We start from the raw sequence: 27,728 nt of genomic DNA, 5'->3' as shown, positions 1-27,728 counted from the left end.
GAAGTGCGGATTTTCTCTGGGAGAATCCCGGTTTACGACCGAACCTCCCTACACCCTCCGAGGAGGAATGACCGTATACGTATATGCTAGACATTTTAACGGACGGAATTGATGGAGATAATGTTTTTATCGGTCTTTATTTTGTTAAAGATGGATAGAGTTTTCTGATTTTGCTCTTTTTTTTAGTGGCGATATTTTAGTGGATAGACTTGAAAGAAAAAATATTTGCTATGTTAAACTACTCTAGAATGAAATCGTTTCGTGTTGTTGTTATTGTACTAAATCTAAAGCTATATTTCAGTAGCAATTCTACAATAACAACAAGAGCCCATCGAACTAAAATGTACCAACCCACGCAGAAAATCCATCCCAGTGCCAATCTCCAGAATTTTGATTGAGCAAACAAACCTCTAGCCTGCAAAAACATTGTAACAACGATTCAATCTCTCTACATTCTATAACAACACTAGATTCTCGGCTCTAATGGAAAATACGGCACAATCCTGCCTCAAGATCTTCGCAAACAGTCGCCATCTTTGTTCGAAAAACAAAACTAAATTCTCAACGGTTTTCGTTAAGGAAAACTGCTTTGTAATTGTGGGATAATAAATTGAGAGACGAAAAAATGTTGTTTCAATGCCGAGGGAAAAGAAAAAAAATCAAATTGTTGCCACGGGCTCGTGAAATGGTTTCATTTGTGCTAATATTTTTATTCGACAAATATCGATGATGTGAAATGTAATAAAAATAAAAGATGGATATTTTTTCTATGATCTGTCGATTGAACCCACTATGCATGATGAGTTCATTTTTTTACATCTTAAAATAAACGATTTTGTGACAAATAACATCACTCCAAACTCCATAAACATATTTCTTCTCTATAAAAATCTTCTGAACAATTCAAGTCTCTATAAAACACAACATTAGAGTTCCTTTTATCCATACAAACACAACTTAAAGTTGGGTCACATAACGGGCTGAGCTCTTCACGTAACAGACATTTACGATTTGCCTCTTACTCGAAATATATGTGTTGTGTAAATGCCACTTAGACGAAAGATTTATTGTAGTGGCTACCGAGGCTCTTTGCCTACATGAGCAAGTTTTTTACGCTTAAAACGTGGCCAGTTTTTATATGCAATATTTTTTAAATGTACGTATGTCAGAAAAACGGTAAAATTTTACGGAAATATGAAAAATATGGTCTTTCTATTTGCAAATTGTATATGACTTAGGTAGAATAAGATTTAAAATCAGCTAAAAATATGGTGAGATTAGAAAACAAGACATAAAAACAAATAAATCCTTAGAGAGCCGAAGAAATTGAGCAAAATTTTTCCAGCTTAGCTAAACTACCGCACGTAATCCGCATCCGCATCTCGGGAAGACAAATGATCCGTTTTAATGACCTGTAATAAAATAAGATACGCCAACATAATTGACATGCCACGGTGAAAATCATCGTGACCCCTTAGAAAAACTCATAAGGTCCTCCGTTGACAGTTGACAAATTCGTTAATTCCACCCCTCGACCCTTCAAGGGTGGGGCGCACATGGGAAAATATAGAATGTTTTTGCCGAGGAAATTGTCTATTTCGTACCACTGTGCAGTAATCTTTGTGGCGGTTTTGCAAGACTGAAAAACTACCTTTTTTTTTTAAACTGACATGGTCACTAACACTATTATTAGAACTTGAGACGGGATATTTACCATGTATATTTATTTCGATGAGTTTCCGATATTTCGGCACTGTTGCAAGCGCCATGATCACGGATGAACTGTTCATCCGTGAAAAACTACCTACCTACTAGTGATGTTACAAACACATGTTTTTAAATAGATTTGAGCAAAGGATTTGTTTTATTTAATAGGTTTTTCGAAATTAGTTTTATGACAAGGCGACGGACGAAGGAAATAGTTGTTATTCATCAAAGAGAGAATAGCAAATGGCTGACCTATATACCGGCGTGACAGTGCCGACAATTGTGCACTGTACTCTCTGATTAAAATATCAGAGATGTTGATTAAAATATTTCTAGCAATATTATTTTGTCCTGAAAGCTTTGAGAAAGACACCTAGAGTTTTTTCATCTAAAGACTGCGCAAAATCAAAATCATCCAATGACTTCTACCGCCTTGCAGCGAGAGGGAGTGTCAGAGTCTTGCTGACTAAAAACCATCCCTTTCTACTCTTGCTTCGAGCCGGAGTCCCACTAGGCAGTCCGCAGCTCCAGAAGACAACTAGAGTTAGATTTGCTACGTATTTTTTGATAACCTAAGCGATTTTCAATGATGGATAGCAATATTAATGAGCTTAATATTATTTATCAAACTTGAACTTCGCTTAACATTATTGAAATAATTGAAGAAGACAACAAAATTATATTTGCAAATGATAGAAATCTTGATTGACACAAGCCAAAACTTAAAATCTTGTTGCCTATTCTATCTAGAAGGCGATTGCAACACAAAACCTTTACGAATGCCGAAACTAACTAAACCTAACCTAAACTAGTAAAGTTATAACAATCATTCGTCCAGTATCTCATTAGAAAGTAGAATTACAGCAAATAGAACCCAAGGCAAGGTCTCATAAGTAAACAGAGCACTAGTGTTCCACAATGTCGGTCAGTCGGACCGGAATGCGGCAGATTGCCGTCCACCGGATTGCCGGAATCGGACCGGAATGTGACTGTCACTACGTTTATTGCATGCTGTTTGACGGTGGAATGTTGATTTTTAGGGGACACCCCTAAAGATTGGTGGTTTGAGCAACTTCTCGTTTCGTACGGCTTTTGTTCAGGGTTTTGTGGAGTGTGGAGTGTCGTCTTGTTTAGTAACTGGTGGGCTTTGTTCAGCTATTGTTGTGTAAATATAGGTAAAGAGATGTATGTTGAAGTTAAAATTGTGTATTTCATTTTGGGTGCAAAGTTAATAAGATTTTTCTAGGCAATGTATGGTTTTGATATGACTACTAGACTTAAAAAATATTAAATGATAGTTTGATTTATTCTAAAGTGTATTGTTTGTTTATTTATTTGTGTTTAGATTTCCTAAAAAAACATACTTAGAAGCACCAAAAAATTTATAAAAAAAATCATTAACAACTTCATGAAAAAAAAAATCTGTACAAAATAGCCACTCCAATCTTTTCCCAGTTCCGTAGAGGTACTACGGAACAAGACCTTCAAGAATGCGAGAGTCACCGCGCTTATTGCTCGGTGACAATTGATGTTTGTAGTTTTGGGCCTGGGGCCCGGAGTTTGGGGCCCAACGCCCACCCTGTCTTTATTTTCGAGTACATATTTAATCTGAATGCGTATCTGTTCAATGGGCTGTTGATATTGTGTGATAAATAAAACGTTTTAAATATACGCATCTTTATGTGTAAAACTATGTTATCACAAACTGTAATCTATCTCTATGCTGAATCACATCTAAATCTATTCAGCTTTTTGACGTTCTTCAGATCTATGTACTTTTTTCCATCATCCATAATTCATGTAACATTTTCGCATCTTTAGTATAAAATATGATCAAGTTTTTCCGAAGGATACTTAAAGCAGATGTGTCCTTAGGTACATTACACCTACATTGTTATAAGGGATGAACCTATTCTCATGCATCGTCCATGCACATACCAGATACACTAATATTTTCTTAAAAACAGGTCCAAATGTGAACAATAAATATTTGTTTAATAAGTGGCTGACATAATGTGGAGGGTGTCGAGTGTAGTCCACTTGTGTCAAGTGTAGCCTGTTGACGACAAGTGATCTAATTGTTGAGTACTCTTGCTGTTTAGGGTTAGGGTCTTAGTGATGCATGGTAAGGATATAATATGTGTCCTATATGGGTTAGTTGGACGCAATGAAACTGTGACACATATTTTTTTCTGAGTGGAAATGCTGAGAATTTGTAGACCACGTTCTACAAAATAGATTATCATCATAAACTAAAAGACGTCTACTGTTAACCAAAATCTTTCCTCTTATACGGAACAGCACAATCATCGATGGAATTAAATATCGCCGATAGGTCACCAAAATTTTCATAGGATACTGTTGCAATGCAAGTCTCTTAGCGATTGGTCATTGGTCACAGTTTTGGATACGACTACTAATCATCATCGTCACGTCATTCTCAGCATATTCACTGTTAAAGACCTTCTCCAACGACTTCCAAATCGGCCGGTTGAAAGAGACTACTAGGTAATACGAACAAATAATTCACTTGCGTCTTTTAAAAACCATCAATGTCAAGACAACACCCACTATTAATATAGTACTCCCATAATCCTACCATCAAATCCAATAGAAGGAATATGACACAAATAAATTGGTGGTTGAATGCAATAAACAATAAGTAAGGGTTGGGCATCATTCCGTCGGATTATCTTGTAACGTGAGTGCTTTTACTACACACGATATGTTGCAGTCGGATGAACAGTAGTTAATAATAGACAACTTACTAGTTGTCTCTATGAAAACGAAATGTTTGATAGCTTGATGATTGAAACTGTTTACTAGTTGTTTTATATGAAAACTATATATTTCATAGTTGTTGTTGATTGTAGATACCTACTGCTGCCGATAACATCAAACGGTGAAAGTATAATAGTCTGATTGGCAATTACTTTCAAACCGTTTGGGGTTGAAATTTTAGGGCCGTGGGGTCCAAGTACACATCTCTTTTATAAAGATATTGTTAAGAGGATGGTTGACACTTCAGGTGACCGAAAGGCTGGCTTCTACCTTGCCATTCAACCTGGTAATGCTGTCAGTCTTTTGAGCACCACGCCTAACGACTCAGACGAGGACAATTTCTTCTACGATTTAAGATAGTTTTTATTTATTTTACTATTTTTTTTGTTTCTTATACATATTATATCATTTAAATTTTTAAGTTGTAAATCTTTTAGTCTTAGTTTTTATTATTATTTAGTCTATATTTAATATTTAAGATACAATATTGGCCGATTTTACAACAGAAAGTGGCTATAACATTATAATTTTCTCTCCACATCGTATCGTCATCGTATCATGCCCACTCAAAGGGTTAATAATAATAAACTATTACACGTACAAATCTAATATAACATGTATAAGGGATCGTGGTGGGCCACTAGATCAGCGGCTTTGCATAATCTGTGCGATATTTGATGCCATGTGCGAGTGCTGTCATTAAAGAGGATTTATTTTGTAATCGATTATAGTGGGTATCTCATATTTTTTGGTTGATAGTTTTTTAATATGAGTTGTTGCGTTAGTTCTATATTTTTTCTGGAATTAAGGAGGAAAATTTCGATCTTAGATCAAAATGAATGAATGTTTAATCACTAAAATTAAAACAGGGGTTCGGAAATCCGGAGTGTATCAGGTTGCCAGGGCTCCGACTCAAAGCAAGAGAAGGAACGGTTGTTTTAGTCAGTAAGTATGAGTCTGACACTCCCTATCGTCTCACTAGACACATTAAAAAGACACAGATAATCACTAGTCACATTAAAAAGTTGGTCAGACCGAACAAAATCCTAACACGATTCAATGACATGGCCTTTACAAAAGAAAAATCCTTTATTTTTTAGAAAAATCAACAATCATTTTGACGTAACACGATTTTATGTTATTCCAACAAATGCATCACATTTGCCAGTATTATTTTTACACTCAAATTGCACCCGGTGTGCACAAAGCTATTACAGACTAAATTTGAACAATCCTTCACTCAAATACCATCCCTATCTCTCTAAAAATAGGGTTCAAAATCAGCTGTACTGGATTGTTTTCTTGGCAAGCGCCGGTTTGCTAAAGCACTTGGACAACTGGCGCCATTGTCGCGCCGTCAAATCAAAACACTCGGAAAGCGCGCCGAGCGAGGCACTGGCCAATCAAAATAAAGATAATTTGATTTTATACGCGGGCTGTTTTGAAAATCGAATGGAACGTGTGTTTAAATATTTGATTGTTTTTAATGAAGCCATATTTATTTTGGGTGACATTTTAGATGAGCGGTTTTAAATTATTATTTTGTGTATAAAATTTGCTGGAGTTTAAAAAATATATATTTTGGAAAAATTCCATACTAAATGTAGGGCATAAAATATTTACAACAAAAGTTTTTAAAAATAAACCAAGGGTCGATTTTGGTAATTACCCACAATTTCAATGCATACAACAATAGTCCAATTTACTTCAAAACAGTCCTTTAATCCTTTAATTAACAAAATTACGCGAAAATGCTAAAAAACGGAGACGCCACGCGACTGACACGCGTTTCGAACCACACCCAGTCGGTTAAAAACGAATTATGGGATTGCATCAATTATACATGCTTATACTAGTTTCTAGTGAAGTTTAAAAAGTATGTTTTAAAGAGGTAAATGAAATTTCATTTTGTTTGGAGGGCAAGTTTCACTTTGAAGTCTGAGTAAAAAGGTGAAATTTAAAGCCGGGTCCAGACGAGTGTAACGTGTAATGTAATCCACCGTGTAATGTAACACGAATTCTTCAGCGCGAGTGTTACATGTAATGCTCGTACTGCCGTCCACACGTAGAATTCGTGTTACATTACACGGTGGATTACATTACACGTTACACTCGTCTGGACCCGGCTTTACATTCCATATCATTTGTGGTTCGATAAACATCTATACAACCTATGGTACTTTAGGATACATTTTTTTTTTTTTGAGGAACAGATATTAATTTTTTTGTGGGGGATAATCATCTAATTACTTTTCTCGTCTTGGGCGAGGCGAGACTTTTACTGTCTAAAAACCACCCCGGTCCAACTCCTGCTTTTCGAGCCGGAGCCCCGGTAAACCAGCTAGGTAGTCCGCAACTCCGGAATACTTATACCTACGGTACTCTTTGATACTTTTATTTAAAATACCACTCTTATTACTGAAATAGATATCAATGGGAACTCATTTTAAGTTTAAAAAAAAGTCATGCAACTGATGTTCGTGTCAAAAGTCCAGCTTTATTTGACCTGTGTGTACATAGATAAGGTATGATACGGCAGGTCAAAATATACTGGATATTTATAAACAGAGGGATGATTTTGTCATGTAGAAGTCTTCTATTCCGTTGAGAGTTAGTGGCTAATGTTATAGGGTAAGTTCGATTCCCATGTTGCGTAAGTATAATTTTGGGATAATTTGTGCACTATTTCCTAGTTTTTGTATGATCTATTTTCTTTGACATCGTACCTTTTTTATGTTAAATGGGCCGACGTTTGGCCGCTATCTCGCCTGATGATAAGTGATGATGCGGCCTACGATAAAGCACGTCTTCCCATAAGCAACCCATTCACTCGGGCTTTGAAGACACCCAGGTTATACCCATCAGGAAACACAGAAACACAAACCTATACCTAATTGTTAGTCCCTTGCTGCATTCATTATCATCATCATCACTAAGCCTATCAGTGACCACTGCTGACCAAAGCCTCTTCCCACACGTAAAAGCTTTGAGCATTAATCGCAAAGCTTGGTTAATGCGGGTTGGCAATTTCAATTTATAATTAGAAATTATAAACCCAGGTTTCCTCGCGATGTTTTCCTTCACCGTTTGTCAGTGGTGTCTTAGATAATCTTTGAAAGTACGGGTAGCTCGGAAAAAGTCACATTGGTTTTTGCCATTGGTAGGTACCAATGAACTTGATACTCATACATGAGAGACAGGCGTCTCAAACCTCCAGGCCACCACGACCGTAAAAAAAATATTAAACCAAAGTGATATTGATATCTACAGTAACTTTATTACTCATTATTACATACGAGTAACTTCTGCTAGTAACAGTTGCACTAATCAACATGTTTTTTTAATAAGTTGTAATGGATTTACGGCAGGAAGTGTGCTGCGGGCGATAACGGCTACTTTTTAAACAAACGACATTATTACAATGAATACTTATTTGCCTCTGCTTTATAATGAGTCAGTTTTGTAAAGATATTGTGTATAGAAGGTTAGGTAATAATATCGAAGTAAAGCTAAAGTTTTAATTGTAATTTGACATTTCAAAAGTATCAATTTATGGTTAATTTTATGTACACACACCAAAGTTAGTTAAAGTTAGCTAAAAATCTAAAGTTTAAGTAAGATATTTAAAATTGATACCTAATTGAAAGAAGAAAGATGATGGACAAAAGAATGAAACCTACTGTATAACATGAAAAAAAATAGCAAAACAAATAAAAATACTAACTTAAAGCGTCAAACAATTTTCCACATCGCAGTCATGAGGTATTTACTTGGGAAATGACATTTTAAAAGTTAGGTTAGATCTGAATTTAAATTTTGCAAACAACTTCACTATTGAGGATAAATAAGAGATCGTATAGACCTCTTAAAAACAGAGGAGATTACAAATTAGTTTCAAATTAAAAACAGTCACAACAATAATTTAACATAAGCAATAGATAGTTACACCATACAAGAATGCAATGCCCCATAGCTATTGTATAGTAAATTATGCAAAACTAACACTGACCGGCACTACGGACTCAACCCTACAAATTAGAATAAAGAAGTAATCATTAATATGGCCAAAATCAGCCGACGAAATCTGCCGTCCCTTCGGGAGCACTTGGGGGCGCTCGGGTCGTTTTGAGCGCAGCGGGGGCGCTAGACCTAATCGCGATAATGTGTTTATTGAATTACCGGCGCGGCGCGTGCGATGCCACGCGTCGACTCTTGCACATGCAGGATCGGTTAAGTGGTTCTCGTTATGAGTGATACATTGAGGTGTGGTTTGATTTCCTTTTTTTTTTGAGTTTAGACGCCAGTTATTTGAGCTTCGTTAATGGATTAGAAATTTTGTTGAGATTTTTTTGTGTGTTTTTTGGATGGGAAATGAATGGAGTTGCTGTGAGAGTAATTGTAAGAGTTATTAATTCAATTCCTTTTTATCAATAGCTGACTTGTATCTGCGGGTTTGGAACTACTTCAATTGTTGAACTATGGGAATGGTAAACTATGGAATGAAAATACTTCAAAATTTACGGTTTCAATCGTAAATTTTGATGGAATAACAGATTTTTATATACCGAATTAGTCATAATTTTACTATTTCCTACTATACGCACATCCTAAATATAACCCCAGAAAGGAATTTAAACTACATAGTTTTCATTAACCAGGAATGAGTAGGTGACGAATAATTCAACTTTCTAGAAGCATCTATATCGTGGGACAACAAAGGCTATTCTCTCGAACAAACATAAGAAAATAAAACTACAGAGCGACTGAGTGAAAACAATGCAGGTGTCGGATTACTGGCAACGAAACGTGGGGCAAAAGAGGGCTGAGGACATTAATTTAATTATCCTCCTCTCTTGGGAGTGTCTAATATTATATGGGAGTGAGGCGACCTCCCGGCATACAAATTCAACTGTCATTTTTTCGCGTGAGAAAAAAATCTCGCGAAACTGATTTTTTTTCTGCGCATGTCCCTTGTGAGATCAAGTTGCGTGTGGAAAAATATAAAATACAAATCTGGATTTGTGATGTTACCTTTTTTTTGGAATCGACACGGGAATACCAGTCAGCGTGATGAAACTTGAAGATTTAACTCGTAACAAAGGTGTTAAGATTTGAGAAGAGCGTTTGTTATTTTCAAATGTAGAGAATTGTGATTTAAGTGACTTTATAATTCGCCAATATAGGGTAGGGGTAGTACGGGTTATGATTTTCCAAGAATTGTTAACTACACATGATTTCTAAGACCAAACAGAAAATATGACAGACGTTAACGATATCCAAAATATCAACCAAGAAAACGTAAAAAAGATATCACACCAAATCACCAAAGTAATTAATATTACATCCACATAAACCACTCGGCTCACACAATTCCATTTAATAAAACGTTTTAAGGTATTAAAAGAAAACGCCACTAAAATCGAAGCATTCTAAGATCCAGATCCTTAATTAAACTCAAAGCACGTAGCACTCCTTGATTCAGTCCCCCCGGGCAGCGACACCTAACCCCCACCCCTGAAGCCCCCTTTCCTTATGGACCGCTTAGATTTCCCCCCCAACTTGTGTGGATGGAATACTTGAAGTCTTGAATCTTGTACGAAGAATTGGTTTCGAGAGATTGGACAGTTAGTTTTATATCTGTTCGTTTTTGTTTTATTGAAGCGTAACAGTGAAATGTTTTGGATGGATATTGATAAAAATGCGGATTTGCGATTAGGGATTAAGCTTGTAGCTAATGATGGATTAAACTCGCAGGATGATGTCATCGGTGCGAAATCTGTGAAATTCAGTGCGGGTATTATAGATAAAGAGAATAATGAAACTATCAATCAAATTATCGTTGAAAAATGTGGTATGAATGAATATACAGGATGTGTTGTTGTTATTGTGAGATAATTCATTGTGGTATTTATCCTGATATGTGCTAACTAGATTATTAGGAGTAAACAATGAACAATATGCTAGAGTAAATGGTACAAATATAAACAAAGAATCCTGCATAGAATTGGATCAATAGTATCAATGTCAACCTAGTCTTAAACAGTCTCAATTAAAATCGCTTCTATTAAAAACAATTAGAATAATTATAAAAAGATCTCTTTCTAAGAAAAAATCAAGAGCATTTTTTTAACATTTGCATATTTCTACAATTCCAAGTTGAAATTGCTCCTTACGAATCCAATTACAAGATAGCAAGCAGCTTTGGACTTTGAAGATGTCTCTTTGCTATTTTTGAGAGTAAAAAGGCTTTAAAAAGTAATCAAAGGGGCTGTGAATACGAAAGTTGAGAACATTTGGCTCGAATAAGACGATTATTAAGAGTTTTATGGTTTCTCATTTTGCTCTGTGAAATCTTTTTTTGAGAATCTTTCTCTTTTTAACTGTTTGCGTTTAATGCGAAGTGTCTCGGGTGTTATTTTTTAATTGCTTTCTGTTACTGAATTCGACCTTGGTTACTTTGATCATTATTATGAATCAATAATGATGATATCTTTAATAAACGCTATGTGAAACGTAAAAAAGACCGCACCCACAATTCCCAGCTTTACATTGTAATTGCATTTTAAATGCTATCTCAAACCAAACTAATTTTCCAAATGCTTTTTAAATTCTTCACCGCAAACCGAAGCTGGGGAAGTAATGTTGAATAAAAAAGAAAATAAAAGCAAACAAAAGAGGCTGGAATACAGCCGCTGTGTAATTATTTCGAGAGCTAATGTGCCACTTGTTTATTCGCCGGCTAATTAAGAGAAGGAAGAGTTTTTTAAAAAATATTTCAACTTGGCCTTTGAGTGAATCAAACATTCATGACTTTGAGTGAGAGACGTCTGCGTAATTCTGTTACACGTTTCCTCTTTTTTTAATTTTTATTTTCTTAATCTCTGTTAATGGGCGGCCAATTTTATGATGAGAAAAGTTTTGATAAGTGCCTAATAAGAGGAGTGCCGCAGGGCAATGCAATAGGCCCTCTTTTTTTCATTATGCAGAACATGATTATCGAGTTAGTCTAATTACTTATGTTGTATGTAAGCGATGCACATACACATAAATTCCTGTACAATACATAAACAACGGAATCCTAAACTCAAGTACCGTAGAACTCCATGAATAATTTAACTTCCCAATTAATAGTCCCAACTACGAAACTAGAAACTCCTAAATTGTAGCTAGCTGCAGGTAAAGACAAACTTCAGGGGCCCAATTACACTCAAATTCAGTACTAGAGGTGACAAATCGCGAACCAGTCCTCGACGTTGACTAATCACCCGTTTAATTTAGCTGGCGTAATTATAAATAAAATTTCAACGATAAATTGTTGTTGGGGCACATTAATCAAGAAGTTGGGACGCTGATTAAAATACCGTTCATCCAACTATTTGCTAAGTTGATATCGTTAATAATTTACTCGTTGGGGGTAGGTTTAGGGTGAGATCAGGTGTGATGCGTGGTTTAATTTATTTGCTGCTGAGACTAGTAACGTTTCGGATAGAGGAGGGATTGTACTTGTACCGTTGTAAATGGAGGTACGTGGAATTTTTGGACGTAGGATTTCGTGTGATATGGGTACTGTAATGGAGAAGGTTGGCGCATTGTTTATTTGGGAAAACGGTGTCTAGCAGTTATTTAAGTGGTGAAGGTAATTCTCGTATTTTAATTTAGTGAAATAACTGTATATAAACTTCTCCAGTTTCCAAAATGTTTGCATCTTCATCTAGATGGCAATAAAAAACTCGATGCAATTTAAAATTTCCTTCGGAAAATTTCACATGAAAATTTATTCATCACTATCTGCAGACCACCCTATAGCAGAAACATGTGCCCAATAACTAACCCAACCCTTCTGTTACATCCTTTTCGCACGTATTGTAAAATGTAATGCTGTTTCACTCGCACTCACTGTCAAAGCAATGAAAACGGCGAATCTATGCGTCTGAATCACGGAATATCGCCCCCACCCTTATCTTAAATGAACTGGGGAGAGTTGTAGGTACTGGTACAGGAAGGAACGTCTTTTTAACTACAAGGGATGTTTTTCACTATGTGGAAAGCAAGGGAGTGTAAGTGTGTGTAGTTTATGTGAAGTAAACAGATGTAGTACGTGAAGATGAGAAAGATTTACAATAAGTCGCTAAAACCCAAGAAAGTGACAATAGTAATGTAATGAAACATGATATTGACGAAGAAGAATTGTATCCAGTTCACTTATAAATACAGGGGGCAATAAGCACAGTACTGATATTAGATTAAAGAGCATGAATTACTCTGTGCTGAGTGAACCCCGCTGTTAGACAAATTGCTTTATAATAGATCAGCTGTTGTGGTAGACAATGAGGGCAATGTGATCATCGTTTCCGATAACTAGCCAAGTACTCAACTTATTGATGTTTATTTATTGTTCTACGCGTTGACACTCAATAAATTGAGACGCGAGATTAATAATTCAGTTCCTTCCATAAACACCTTAATACTTTCAAAAGTTACCAGTCATACTGTTTCAAATGTCACAAGATTACAAACTTAAACCGAAAATTACAAGACAATAATTCACCACGACGTTTCCCAAGTCCATTTACTTATCCGACATAATTCAGGGAGTTACGCTGTCAAAACATCTTAAACAACCCTCCACATAATTAATGTAAGACGAGTTTCTGTTGTTTTATAATAATCGCATAATGTCGCGGTTACATTATGAAGCGATTGGGTTACAGCTACACAGAGTCTAGAGGGATGGGGTGCGGATTCAAGGAGTTATTTTGGTAGCGAGAATTTTGATACTGTTCCAATCTTAGAGACATTAACTTTGGTGACGATGATTGGTATGGAAAGCTTTTTGTTTTAAATAAGAGTTGTGTCAATCAACAGAATTAGGTATTTCTTGATGATATTGTTTGTAATTTTATAGGAGTGCCAAGAAAAAATGTAAAAAATCTTGCACATAAAACACGTAGTATGGGCTATTGTTTAGCTATTAATACCATTGACTAGTTTAAACTAATATTTCTGATATATGAGCGTCAATCATAAGACAAAGCATCGAATTTTAAATAGTCCAGCGCAGATTATCTCAAAACAGCACTAAATAAGAGCAAATTCATTCTAAAATCTAAACACTAATCCACGTGCAATATCCAAATCTAGAGCATACGAGTTCAGTTTTCATTTTATCGATTTGTGCGCCAAACTTCTCGCCCCTATATTCAACCCTCTTCATGAATGTAAGATGCTGCGGTCTATATATGTAGGTGTTGGGTATCTCACTTAGTCCGCGGATAAGATTCGGTGGGACTTTGCGGTACCTAAGTGCCATTACGATTTCATTTGACCGTTCTCACTTTCGCACCAGGCTTGATTGTGTGTTAACAATAGTGTTTCGGGTCCAAATTAAATATTAAAAGCACGAAGTGAAACGGTTTTGGCTAAAGGATTTTTCGCCCTTTATCTCTGGTTAAAGGACTGAAAGACGTGTCAGCTTTACTTTGTGACCTTGACAATTTTAGATGGTTTTATAAATAGGAATAACTTCTTTTTTATGCTATAGGGCAAACGAGCAGACGGATCACCTGATGGTAAACGATCAGCGTCGCCTATAGACACCCGCTACATCAGAGGAGTTACAAATGCGTTACCGGTCTTTTAAAAAGGAGTACGCTCTTTTCTTTAATGATTTGATTATTTTTTCTTTGATTCAAACCTAATTGGTGTTTCTATTATTAGAGAAATGAAATAGTTTATGTACTTACCAGTATGTATGTAGGTATGCTTCTTCATATCCGATTTTTGGTGGAAACGCTTTCCGCAGTACTGACAAGGGTAGGGTCTGGTGTCAGAGTGGATCAGAAGATGGGTAGACAGCGTGCTTGATCGTTTGAAGGTCTTCCCGCATTGCTTGCATTCAAAGACCTTTTCGACACTGTGGACAGCCCTGTTAAAAGAAAGGGAAGTATTATTTGATGTAGACAGTCTTTAGTGGTTTGTCTACCAAATTAATATCTTATCCAAAACATACATTTTAAAAACTCACCTGTGCTGACTCAAACTGATCTCGTGTCCGAATGTCTTGCTGCAGAGTTCACAAGCAAAGGGCCGCTTTCCGTTATGAGATCGTCTGGCATGCACCTCCAGACCATGAGGAGTGCTGAACATCTTCTCACATTTGACACAGGAGTACACATCTCCTAATGGTAAAGGCCTGGATAAAGGGCCAGGAGCACCAAGGACAGCTGCACGAAGCCTCAAGAGTTCTGGACCAGCTGCTTGAACAGCGTGAAGGTACAGGTTGCTGTACCCTCCCCAGCCAGGTAGACCAAGGCTCCCAGCATCTCTCAGAAACTCCGCAAAAGGCAGTGGAGGATATAAGAATGGTCTTTGAGGTTGCACTCTTGGGGCATCAGGTCGTAACAATGCACTCACAGAGAAAGCTTCCGATCTTTTAGGAGGAGGGGAAGTGTCTGGTGGTCTTCTTGGGGAAGATGGTGGGGAATCCACTTCAAGTTCTGGGGAACTGGAGCGAACAGATCTTGGGGATTGTGGTGATGGCGCCCAACAGGGACTACCGCAGCGCGAGGCTGGGGATATGCCCTCAGGTCGTGTCTCATTATGATGTTCCTCTTCCTCATCTTCTGTCCTTTCTGTTCTCTCGCTGACTAAACGGTTGATACCGAATTTGATTTCCTCTGTGAACAAAACAAATAGAATTAATACGCATTAAATAAACGCTTTTGTATACAAGGTTATAGAATTCTATCAATATTATTACGAAACAATTCCTTTGTCATCATTCAGCCTTTGTTCCGAACAAAAGTGGTCATCATTGAAACTGATGCAAATAATGCATCTAACCCTACAATTGTTTGGGTCATAAAGACCCCACTGCGCAGGTGCCACACTTGTCGCTCCGAACGAAATGGGCCGTATCATGTCGCTGGAGCAAATTGACTTTCATCTGTTCAACCCTCGAAGCCCAACCCCCGTAATTAACACGTCGGGTCGTTTCGGACCCCAATCTTTTTTTACAATTCACTAATCCGCGGGCGCGACTAAACGCAACTATTGCTGTTCAGTTTTGTTTAGCTTTGTTGGTATTGTTCAATGTTTGATTAAGGATTTGGTATTGAATAGATATTCAGTTATTCCAAAGGACTTAATTCGACTTGTTACAAAGTTGATACCAGCTTGGGTTTTCTTTTTGGTTTGTTATGAACCTTATGTACACTGAGATATACAGCTACAACAAAAATAATAATATTCTACGCATTGGAGCCGACTTTACTAAGTATTCTTATTATACTTTCTTTCATAATAATAATAATAAAATAACTCCCACGACCAACCGAAACAGAAACACGTGACATTGAACTACACGTGTCCAAAAGAAAACTGTAAAACGAATCTTGGATACAATGTCCCACAGAATAAACTTCATACATCATCAACTAACCATCAACACCTCATGCTGTCCAAAAACAAACATCCATCTCGAGGCGAGACAAGCTCCACTAATGAAGAGCGACCCCCATCTGAAACGCAGCAGCTGTCGGCATTTGGAGCGGAACTGATCGGAGAACTTCGGCAGAATTCGGCTGTGACTTCGTCATCGGCCGTCCCCTCGGAATATTTCACGCTCGGGCCTCTTTTAACAATGCCCAGCGTTTAAGGGTTGCTCCTACACTTGTTTGTTTGCTCCCTACCGATACGGCTTTATCACCCTATAGTATTTATTACATATTAATGGTTATTTAGATTCATTGTTACGCCCCGACAGTATGCTCGAATTTATGGCAGTGCCAAATATTCAATGGGACCCCAATAAATGTAAAGAAAGGCGTTCTATTGTTGCCTCGTAATTATGTGATATAATTTTGGGCTTTGATTTATAATTTTCGCAATGTGTATTTGTGATGCATCAGTCACAGTAATTTTTTTACCTTTTCTCTTTCATTAGTAAGAGAAGAGTCATAAATTAAGGCAGACTGTGTTTAACGTTAACCTATAATGCAATTGCTTTGACCTTTGATGCATCAAGTTACATTAACATACATGAAACCCATCATACACATCTCACATTATCAGCCATAAGTGGCCACTGCTGACCAAAGGCCTCTTCTCATACGAAGAAGGTTTGAGCATTAATCACCACGCTTGCTCAATGCGGGTTAGCTATTTCAAACTTATAATTAAAAATTATAAACCCAGGTTTCCTCACGATGTTTTCCTTCACCGTTTATCAATGGTGTCTAAATAATCTTAGAAAGTACACATAACTCGGAAAAAGTCACATTGGTACTAGCCGTTGGTAGGTTTCGAACACTCATGCATAAGAAGCAGGCGTCTTAAACCACCGAGCCACCACGACATACGACATGAAACACATAGGCTGTACCAAAACAGAGACATAATGCTGTAAGTCTACCACGAAAGGTAAGTCGTATATCGAAAACCCATAAAACAAAGCGGCCAAACATTCATAAACGGCTCTTATTAACCTTATTTTGGCGTCAACCTACCAGACGTAAGACAAACATAGGAACACAGGAACTGCAATCGAATTAAGGCATTTTTAACTGCAAATTGGATTACAAACTGTCTGTCTGTATTTTTTTCTATCCAAACAGCGCATTAGCGTCATTAATGTCCGACTATTTGCAGGCTTAATGCAATTTTAATTATAAAAGGCGAGGCTTGCCGCAAATTGCAGGCGATGCATTCAGATTGTTATTTTTCTGAGAGCTTTTAACAAATTAAAAATATGTATTGCGTGTGTGTGAGTGCGATTTATTGTTAGCGCCATGTTGTTTTTTGTTTTTTTTTTGTTGTAAAATGTTAATGCTTGATCGCGGAAATGTCGCTTAGTTGGTGAAAAATGGTTTTTGTTATAAAAAGTGAAGTAATGCACTTATGTAATTGTAATTAACGGGGGACGGTGTCGATGGCAGTGCTTCTAATGTAATGTCGTTTATTATGGAAGCAGTTTAAGCACTATCGGTTTATAGCAAACAATAGCCAAATAAGTAGGTAATAAATTGATGAACTGTTTTAAAAAGTTTTGTAATGATTTCTGAAATAAAATTGACACTACTTGTTTTACGGCATAAGAAACTTTTTTTCTATTCGATTAAAACTAGTGCTTGACTACATACCCACCTGATGGTAAGTAGTGATATAATCGTTGATGGTGAGGCGCACTAGTTTCTTAAGAGCCTATTCACTCTAGACTTGAAGACACCCACATTGTAGTCTTAACTAGTACCTTAACGTTTCATTGTTTTATAGTTCAAAGTTGGACATTAGTATCCTTTATACAGGCTGTTAACGGAACGCTCCCAAAAAAAACCGTAAACAGCGTGACACGTGACGGCGAAAAACTAGTTTTATTTAAAAAAAAAATATGTTTATTTTAAATAATAATCGTTGTAATCAACTGCTTAACACTGATATCACATGAATAACAGATAACGAAAAAAAATTGATGCGTTTTTCGGGAGCGTTCCGTTTACACTCTGTATAATATATACTTAAAATGCACTTTTAAACGAAAGAATTTTCATGACCACGGTATCATCCCGTTATGAGTCACATTATAAGTAATCAATATTTTCGTGTATCAGTGTTAATCCTCATGTTGGGCAAAGATAAATAATTGTTAATTTAAAACAGTATCTTTGTTTAAATCAACATTAGGTATAGGTAGGTAAGATATGGCTATAAACGTAATGACGCATTTTCGGAAACAGGGATTTCCAGATTTTATTTTAATTTTGCTGCCTGATAAAAGTGAGACCTCAGTATGAGTTTGTTTTCGCGATGCGTAGCGTTCGGCGTTCTAATTGGTTGGTTTATTCTTGCCGGCCAATCAGAGTGCAGTCGAATCGAATAGTAGCATCGACTGTCACCGCGTCATGTGACGCGGAATGCTGCTCATGAATATGAGCCTCTAGAAAGGCTTGACAATAATCGAGTTTCTCGTCAAACAGTTATGTCAGTAAGTCTCATGAAAGTTATAATAAAATATCGACTAATTTTCAAACCGTTTCACTTTATTTATGTCACTTTATGTATTTGAAAAATAGAAATTAGAAATAGAACTTAATCTAAGCCTAAACACTTGGAGCTGCGGACTACCTAGCGCGCTTTCCGGGGCTCCGGCTCGACAAGCAGGAGTAGGAACGGGGTGGTTTTTAGTCAGTAAGAGTCTGACACTCCCTTTCGCCTCGCCCTGGCGAGAGAAGTCATTGGATGATTTTCAACCCTCAAAAAAAGGCAAAATACTTGACCGTATTACAGCTTGTTACCACTTAACTACAGAACCATAATCTCCATCGCAAAATGGTAGGCAATAATATAGTGACCGACTCTCCAAATTTTCCACCATAAGTTAATCAAACACCAATACCAAAACGAAATGCAATTCATAAACTCTACTACTAAAAATGCATCGTCACGTCGCTATCGTTAATCAAGATTTGTAGTAATAAATGAAATTAAATCATACGGGGACCGTGTCGGATATTTCAAATTTTAATACCACTGGTCCTTTTGACCCCATGCGCGTTGCAAGTGTTAAATGTTTATATGGATCACTTTAATTTGCTTGTGATGTGAAATAAAAAAAATTAATATTACCTAAGTATAGCTACATAATTTCGAGCTTTAGGCAGTTTTCCACCAGAGATGTGCTATGCTACGTTACTGTGGATGCGTTTGGCTTCCACCAATCATATTCATATAGCTTAGCACTGGTGGAAACGGGCTCGGGCACGGGTGGAAAGATGCGTGCTATGGATGCGTGTTATGGATGGCTTCCCTATTATCGATACATCGCATACTCGAGCTGCACATCTTCCTCGCACAACTACATAGCTTAGTATCGGTGGAAACTGTTACATAGTTTCACAGCTTAGCTAATACATTTTCGTAGAATCTATGTACTTTTGTTATACCTAAGTCAAAAAAGAAATAGGCATGTAGCTTTTACATTTAATCTTTTAGACCTAATAATCTTATTGGTCATTTTGCGGATAACATAAATGGCTATACATGATTATAATTAATGAAGATTTTATCATTTAGCACTAAAATTCTTAAAATAGAAAGCCTGTTTCAGATATGCATAGCTTTATTTTAAACCTAATCATAAGGGCAGCAAAGTCTTAAATCGCATAATGATACCTATAAGAAAGTTTTATCAGAACTGGCTTAGCCGTTTCGGAATTTAGCGAGGTAAATTAAATTAATTATATTGATAATAGCATAAGCCAGCGACAGATATTATTAATCTTTAATTTAACAATCTCTAGAATTCCTATCTCCTCATCAATTTCCTGCCATCTACATATGTACCAAAAAATCTTATAACAGCTGAAAAAACTGAAATTAAAAAATATATTTATTAACTAGCCAACAGCTTCGCCCTCGGTTCCGTAGGATAAAAAGTGACCATGTGAACGGGGTGGTTTTTAGTCAGCAAGAGTATGACACTCCCTCTCCGATCGCCCAAGGCGGTAAAAGTAATTAGATGACTACTGATTACTAGTGTTAGTGACCATGTCAGTTTAAAAACTTATAAGTAATTAGATGACTGCCTCGTTGGCCGAGTGGTTGCAAGTGCGACTGCCGGGCAAGGGGTCTCGGGTTCGATTCCCGGGTCGGGCGAAGTATTACTGGGCTTTTTTCGGTTTTTTCGAAAATTTCTCAGTGGTAGCATGGAGTCTGGAAATGTGCCCGGTATATGGCAATAGGCTCACCACCTATTACATGGGATTTACAATATAAATTGTGAAATGTGGGTGTACACAGTGGCATTACGTGCCATAATGTGCACCTCTGCCTACCCCTTCGGGGATTAAAGGCGTGACGATATGTATGTATGTAATTAGATGACTTTCCCTAAATTAAGTCTTAACTAATCCCCTAAATGTGATTAGTTAAGACTAAATATTAGTCCTATTTATAAGGCCTATATAATAATGATCATTTTTGCTCACAAAAATAGCTAATTAACAAATTATTCTCTAATCTCAATCACGAAGACGTCATAACAAAATGTTTTAAGCATTAGAATCGACGCAAAATTCTTACCTTTAATTACACGTGACTTAATAGGAATAAATCTGCCATAAGTAAGTAAATATGCATAAATCAAATGTTATCATTCCCTTGTAATAACTTTATCAGTCGTAATAATATGATTTTAATACCTTTTATCGTATAAGATTATTAAAATCCACGATTGTAAATAACTACCCACTGTCTTAATGATTTCTGTTATATTTATCGCTGTTATATGAGCATAACTTTACTTTTTATTTCTTATTATAAAATTATATTTGTTCAATAAACGTCATTTCCTAATATCATGCTCTGATTGGTTCAAATAAAGTGTTGGAAATCTGCTAGTAATTACGTTTTATTGATGTTAAATAATGTCGTGTAATGCATGATTATTTGTTTAATTTTGTACGTATTCCTATACTGGTACAAATAATATTACAACAGACGTATGATAACGGTGGAATAAGGCACTTGGCACCACTTTTAATCTTCCCGTGGGTGTTGTGACAACCGCTTAAGGCTTTACACATTGACAATAACTGGGCAGCAGTGGTCTTTGATAAACCTACATCTTTTAAAATGCTATCTCTAAACCATGAGGGTGATGAACCCATAGATAAACTGGTAAAGAGTAGCATATTCTACTTTCTGTCATCCCTCTTCGCCAGAATTAGAACCAGATACGTGCGCATTGCGTTCCGCGCGTGCTTCAAAGGTCCATCAGATCACCACAATTGGCGCCCAGTAAGGCTGATGCCCGATACAGAGCTGCGGAAGACCTGACTGGTTGACGGGGCTCCGGCTCAAAGAGCAAGAGTAGAAACAGGGTGGTTTTTAGAAGGTAAGTCTGACCTCTTGCCTCACCCAAGGTAGAAGTCATTGAATGATTTTCCCCACAGACTAAATATCAGTTTTAGTATGTTTTCATACTCAACAACATTATGTAACAAATTTTTGTCATATTTGCATGAATCACTTTGGACTTATTTCACTAATATTTTTTTCAGTGACTACTTACATTCAGTTACCCAATGACGTAACTTCATTGTATCTAACTAAGAGCAACAGTGTACAGTCAGGTGAAAAACGCGGTAATTTCAGGATAATCTAGTTAAAAGACAATTTACCTGATTTGGGTTATGAAACTTAAGAACATGATGATTTGATTTGTCAACCTTTTTTCGGTTTCTTAAATGGAATCTTGGGTTGGCGTGGTGACTGGGCAACTGGTTGCTGTATAAAGTGTACTCTTTGTATGTCCCACAAATAATTGTTTCGGGTTTGGGTGTTATGTATTGCGTATATTTGTAAACACGTTTTAAGACATAGGAGAAAATTCTAATGTGAGGCAACGTTTTCAATAGAAATACCTTAGGTAAAATTGTAACTTTATTTATGCATACAATATTGATCCCAAATATATCGCTTATTTGTCATTAGCCTGTAAATGTTCCACTGTTATGCAAATGCTTCTTTTCACGCCGATTTCATGCTATTAATTAACTTCATAAACCTATTAAAAGCAACTGTTTTTGTCTCCAAAGCTTAAAAATGTAAAACACGAAACTATATTACTCATTTTCATAATTAAGTATATCTTTTCAAATACCTGCATTACATTAAATTAAATACCAAAATCCGTATTGCACGATTATTAAAGAAATAACACGAGTTGATAATAAAGTGCTTTATCCAAATATTATCTAGTACAATAAAAGATCTAGAGCCAACGTTACGTGTCACCCAAAAAAATCTATATAATATTAAAAAATCATTATACTTATCGCTAAACCTCGGGTGTAATCTCAAAGGATTTGTAGCAGTAATCCATTTCGGCGGATTACAATAATCAAAGTTATTACGCGAAGGTCTATGAGTGATTACATATTGCCACTGTTAACTGATATTTTGAAAATGTATGTTTGTTTCAAAAGGGTTTTAACGTTGGTCAAGTTTTAAGATCACAAGGACCATAGAATTGGTCCTTATGTAGGGTATTATGTAAGAGTTTGGTTCCATGATAATGTTAAAATGTTATCTTAATGGAACATAGATGAACGGCTTTAAATTCTCTATTGGGCCCAAGAATTATGACGAGCTGACGCATCACCTGATGATAAGTAATCGCCGCTACCCGAAACACCAGAGGCGTTACGCACTCGTTGCCGGCCTTTTGGGGTTAGAAATTGAAGGGTTGTTGGAGAATCAAGGATTGTGAAGGTAGGGGAGGGGAGGGGAGGGGAGGAGGCTAATTGGACCTCCGATAACTTTAAGGTATCTACTTAAGAAGCGAAGTAAGATCAACAGATGAAAGTAGAAAAAAATAAATAAAAAATCACACCATTTCAGCACGTGTCTCACAAAAACCGCAGATTGTACAACACACTATATACGTGTACATACATACTTATGTACCTATACATACCATTATCGATTCCTTTTATCTTTACAACGCTGTTTTTACAAATATATCTTTGGATTCAACCTTCAAGTTTGTGCTGCTTTTATGGTCAATGTCAATAATTGTAGCTTTGTTTTTGTTTTAAGGGGGGAAAATCATCCATTGACTTCTCCCGCCTTGGGCGAGGCGAGAGGGAGTGACAGACTCTTACTGACTAAAAACCACCACGTTCCTACTCCTGGTTTTCGAGCCGGAGCCCCGGTAAACCTGCTAGGTAGTCCCCAGCAGCTTGGTAATTGATTCTACACTTAAATCACGTAGTTAGAGGTTTATCAATGTTTTCCAGTCATATCCTGATGAATGAAAGCTGACTGTCGGCTTGTCAGTGTTCAGTGAATCAGACTTTTACTGCAAACTTGTGTTTGTTGCAATTTGAAATGCATTCAGAATATGCGATGCGATAAATTGGGGTTTTAGATTACCTATGTAAAGGGGGTCTTTTCTATATTTTGGATTGATAAAACTGTTATCTTTAACTGTTATCGTTAACTGTTAACTGGATTTGTGGTAATTTGACGAACGTTTCGGTGTATTGTGACTGTTTTTATTTGAAATTACAATCTTCAATGTTATTTGTATAATACCATTGTTATGTAATTGATTGAAGACTATAAGTTAAGTTTTAAGTTTAAGTTTAGTTTAAGTCACTGGTTTTATGGACAAGTTTTAAACCATTTATACATTGTACCATGTATTTAAATTCCTCTTAAAGACTGCCATTACAAAAATGTCATCTCACGTATTTCTTATTTTCGTCTCAGGTGGCAAAACCCTGATTACACGTCACGCTACGTCACACACTCATGGTATTACTATGTCATTCTCGATTTTATGATAAATTTGACAAATCAGGTCTTTCGGTACGATACGATAGAGAAGCTTTGTGCTATCAACAATGGGGATTACAGTGGTCGCACCTTGAGTTTTTTGAAGATATCACAGGCATGTTCAAGTGGAGAAAATTCGCTAATGCAGGAAGACCACTTTAAGATCGTGCATGGTTTTGAGAATTTGCCACAATGTCATAAGAAGTCCTTCATTGTCTGCGCTTCTTTAATTTATTGTAGGACTCGTGTTATAATATCAATTGTGTAATGGTATGAAACTGTGTTTTAAAGAATCAAGATTTCCATAAGGACCAAAATTGATTTACACTTCTGGTCCTTTGCCCCGCAAGAAACCTAACCCTAGAACTGACATTCAAAAATCACAAAAGCAAATCATGGTCCTAATGAGCACTCCATTTCTCATTTGTTCGGTTTTTCTAAGTCTTTCATTCATTAACCTCTACCTTAATAAGGTTATCAACTCTAGGGTGACCCTGCGTTATCTCGGCGGCGCCTTTGTGTACGTGCCCCGATTTCTCTTCTTAATGTTTCTCGGAATTATTTGCTGAAACAATAGCACGCTTCATATTTGTGATGCATACCAACTTAAAAGTGCAGTCCCCACCACAAACACATTTCCAACTCTACATCATAACACTAAAGCACAAATTACCTTGTCACCCGTCAAATCAAATGCCGTTTGACTGTTTGTTTGTCTGTAAACGTTTACGAAACTGCGGTGTCTTTGAGATTAAACTCTCGTTTGATAATTGCCAGCCAACAAAGCGCCAAGATTTGTGATTATGGACAGTTTACAAGGTTTATTTTTTAATGGCCCCTCGTGTGTGATTGAGGTTAATTTCACAAACTTAATGCTTGCTAATAAAACATGGATTGTTTGAAAAAAAAGGCTAATATTACAATGTTTTTGGCGCTTTAGCCTCATAAACCTGCGTCTATTTGTCTTTTACATACTAGGTCTTTCGTATAAATCCAAAATATTTTACTTCTAGACCCATAAAGATAAATTATGCCTGATAAGTATTTTACCTACTTTTTAATTCAACATGAAAGCCTCGCTGAACAAACAGAGTAGCCAGTAGATTTCGAGATTAGTCACCCTGCCAAGCTTGACAAACAAATTACGAAACGGAATAATGTCCAGAGAGACAAACATCAAACAATTGCCACGAGCAAAAGTCACGCCAACAAAGGTTATCAAGACTTGGCGCGACTTGGCTGAACTTGGCAAACAGTGTAGTGAATAATAGAGTAAACATTAAAGCGGTGTCGTGACCGCTTGGCAAATATTGACGGTTATACCTGGCACGAATTTTACCCTTTGATTGATCGCGGACTGTGGTTAAAGTTGGCTGTTTGGTCATTTAGAGCCGCATGTCGCGGTTGAAGGGTTGACTGTCTCTTGATTTTACGTAGAACTGCAGTTGATTGTAATGATACTCGTTTTTTATTCAGAATTTGTTTGTGTTTTGTGTCATATGTAGACAAGTAAGTATTGAACAATTATGTCTGGGGTTTGAAAACTCTAAGTTTACTTAAAATAACATAAGGTAATAGGAGTGTCCTTAGCATTTCCCGTTGTAAGTTCGAATGCTTTAAAAGTGCGCGCGCCTTAAAGAACCAACAGACCACCAATAGGGCTGATTCCCGACCCAGAGCTGCAGATCACCTAGTGGGTTACCAGGGCTCCTGCTCGAAGAACAGGAGTAGGAACGGGTGGTTTGTAGTCAGTAAGAAGAGTTTGACAATGCGTCTCACCTCACTTAAAGCGTAAGAAGTCATTCTTTAGACGACTTTCTAACTACCAACTAACACAAAAAACTGAAGCTGAACACTGCACATATTCGCAATTATTTTTAGTGTCACTTCCATAAACTATAGCTTTACTTGGAAGTACAGTCAGCACACTTCCATATTCGTAGAAAAACAGATTGTACTTAAACAAAACTAAATAGTTATCTTAGGCCTATTATTTCTCGCTGCCTTTTCTATCCAAACTCTCTATCTAAATAAAGGAATACTCAAAATCGTAAATCGAAAACTGATGTCGAAGCAAGATGTTTTATTGGAACCAGCCACACGATCCCTTGGTTAACATAACTGGTCGTTATCTACCCAGCTATGTTTGCTTACCAGGGTACACATGTCCAAATCGGATTTACAACACCCATACAAATGGTTGGAGAGTCAGCAACGGCTTTATGTTCTTGAGTATTTTTGAATTAATGTAGTATGTTAAGGTTTAATTTTATTGTAACTTTCGTGAGACATACTGAATTAATTATTATATGTTATTGGCTTACTCACGTAACTGTTTGACGAGGAACTCGACTAGTTTAACAGTAGCAGCGCGTCAATCGCCGCGTCGTGTGTCGCGGAATGCTGCTCATGAATATGAGCCTCTAGCATGGCTTGAAACTAGTCGAGTTCCTCGTCAAACAGTTACGTGCGTAAGCCGATAACATATAATAATTAATGTTAAGGTTTATTAAGTAATAAATGGTGTGATGACGACATTGTGTGTAATATTTTCTGGTCTTTTAATTTGTTGGATGTGGTTAAGCAAGCCATTTATGTCTTGTGGGATAAAGAGTAAAGGAAAATTCGAGTATGTCGATAAAATTTTAATTCTTGTGACGTAATTGGCAAAACGTTTTAATTGACATTCTTGTTTTGGTTATTAAACAAATTAAAGGAAACTAAATTTCAAGTTAAATATTTTATCTTATCACGCGAGTGCTATGGGATTTTTTGTTACAGTTTTTAATTAATTTCAACTGTAAAAACACCGTTTAGTACTCAAAGACTTATCGTACCACAAAAAATACCTATAAGCTTTGTTTTTTCATCACACCAAAGAGAAAAGAACCAAATTACCCAAGTCCGAGCTTACAGCGCATCAAACAAAATGGCTACCGCCAATAAAGGTATAAACAAACTAATAACACCACACTAATTCTCTATCCGTACCTTATCTAGACAAAATTTGTTCGACACAAAAATTACAAGCATCATAACATGGCCGTTTAAACTGTCGATAGAGGATATCGAAGCCGCTATCTTACCTTTGTGGCACCGCCAAAATCAAAGTCATAAAACAACGTAATTTTGCCAGTGATACGAGCTGACATTTACTGATAAGATAGTGTCAACCCCAAATCTGAAGCCGTGGGATTTAGGAACCAAATGTTATTGAAGTTTCTACTTGTTATTAAATGTTCGGTATTAGTTTTAGGTCATTTTATGTGGCCTGTACTGCAATATAGATAGGGAAGTCCAGTATGATGTTTGACGGCGTTTTATTTATGTTCTTGATTGTTTTGGTAAACGATTAACATTGTAATCGATTCTTTAGGTCAGTGGAAATAATCGAGTCGAAGATATGATTAACTCGATCTAGCTCTATGTCTTTACTCGATAAAATCGTGAATTTTGATAACGTCTCCGTTAGATAATCTCTTGCTAAAGAAAAAAACACCTTATCAAGACAATCAACGGTTTCAAATCCTGTATCTCTGTTAGGTACTCATAGTCCGTAAACTATTTCTATGATCTATCAAAATAGACTTAAAATCAATGTTACTATGATAGACGATAGTTGAAAACAAATCCTTTTTTCTGTCTATTTGAACTTCAGGCACGTCTGAGTGATTTTCAGTTGCTAGCGAATTATTATCTTTGCACAGAAGATATGATTTATCTGTCTCTATTTGAAGAAACACTTGAATTTGGAGATTATTGGCGGTATACTCAAAAAGGCGGAATACTGATATTTCATAATAGGATTAAGTGATCAAGTGACGTCTTATGACGATTTGATAGTGAATATTTTAAGTGCGAAACGCATTGTGGTGTTTTAAAAAAGGTTGTAAAATTGTATG

The 27,728-nt window shown here is 36.6% G+C and overlaps 1 protein-coding gene across 1 annotated transcript in view; it reads right to left on the bottom strand.

Moving 5' to 3' along the window:
• Window positions 1-27,728, bottom strand: part of LOC118273621 (zinc finger protein 629) — a 58,380-nt gene that overhangs the window by 10,894 nt on the left and 19,758 nt on the right. Inside the window, exons 3-4 of the mRNA XM_035590676.2 lie at window positions 14,513-15,164; window positions 14,232-14,413 (exon numbers count right to left, since the gene is read on the bottom strand). Of these exons, the coding sequence (XP_035446569.1) occupies window positions 14,232-14,413; window positions 14,513-15,164 (834 nt within the window). The remainder of the gene's footprint in view (window positions 1-14,231; window positions 14,414-14,512; window positions 15,165-27,728) is intronic.

This window comes from Spodoptera frugiperda, chromosome 1 (genome assembly GCF_023101765.2).
Source record: "Spodoptera frugiperda isolate SF20-4 chromosome 1, AGI-APGP_CSIRO_Sfru_2.0, whole genome shotgun sequence".
Classification (NCBI taxonomy): Eukaryota; Metazoa; Arthropoda; class Insecta; order Lepidoptera; family Noctuidae; genus Spodoptera; species Spodoptera frugiperda.
Note: the sequence above shows the minus strand (reverse complement) of the source record. Positions and strands in the feature narration are given on the sequence as shown.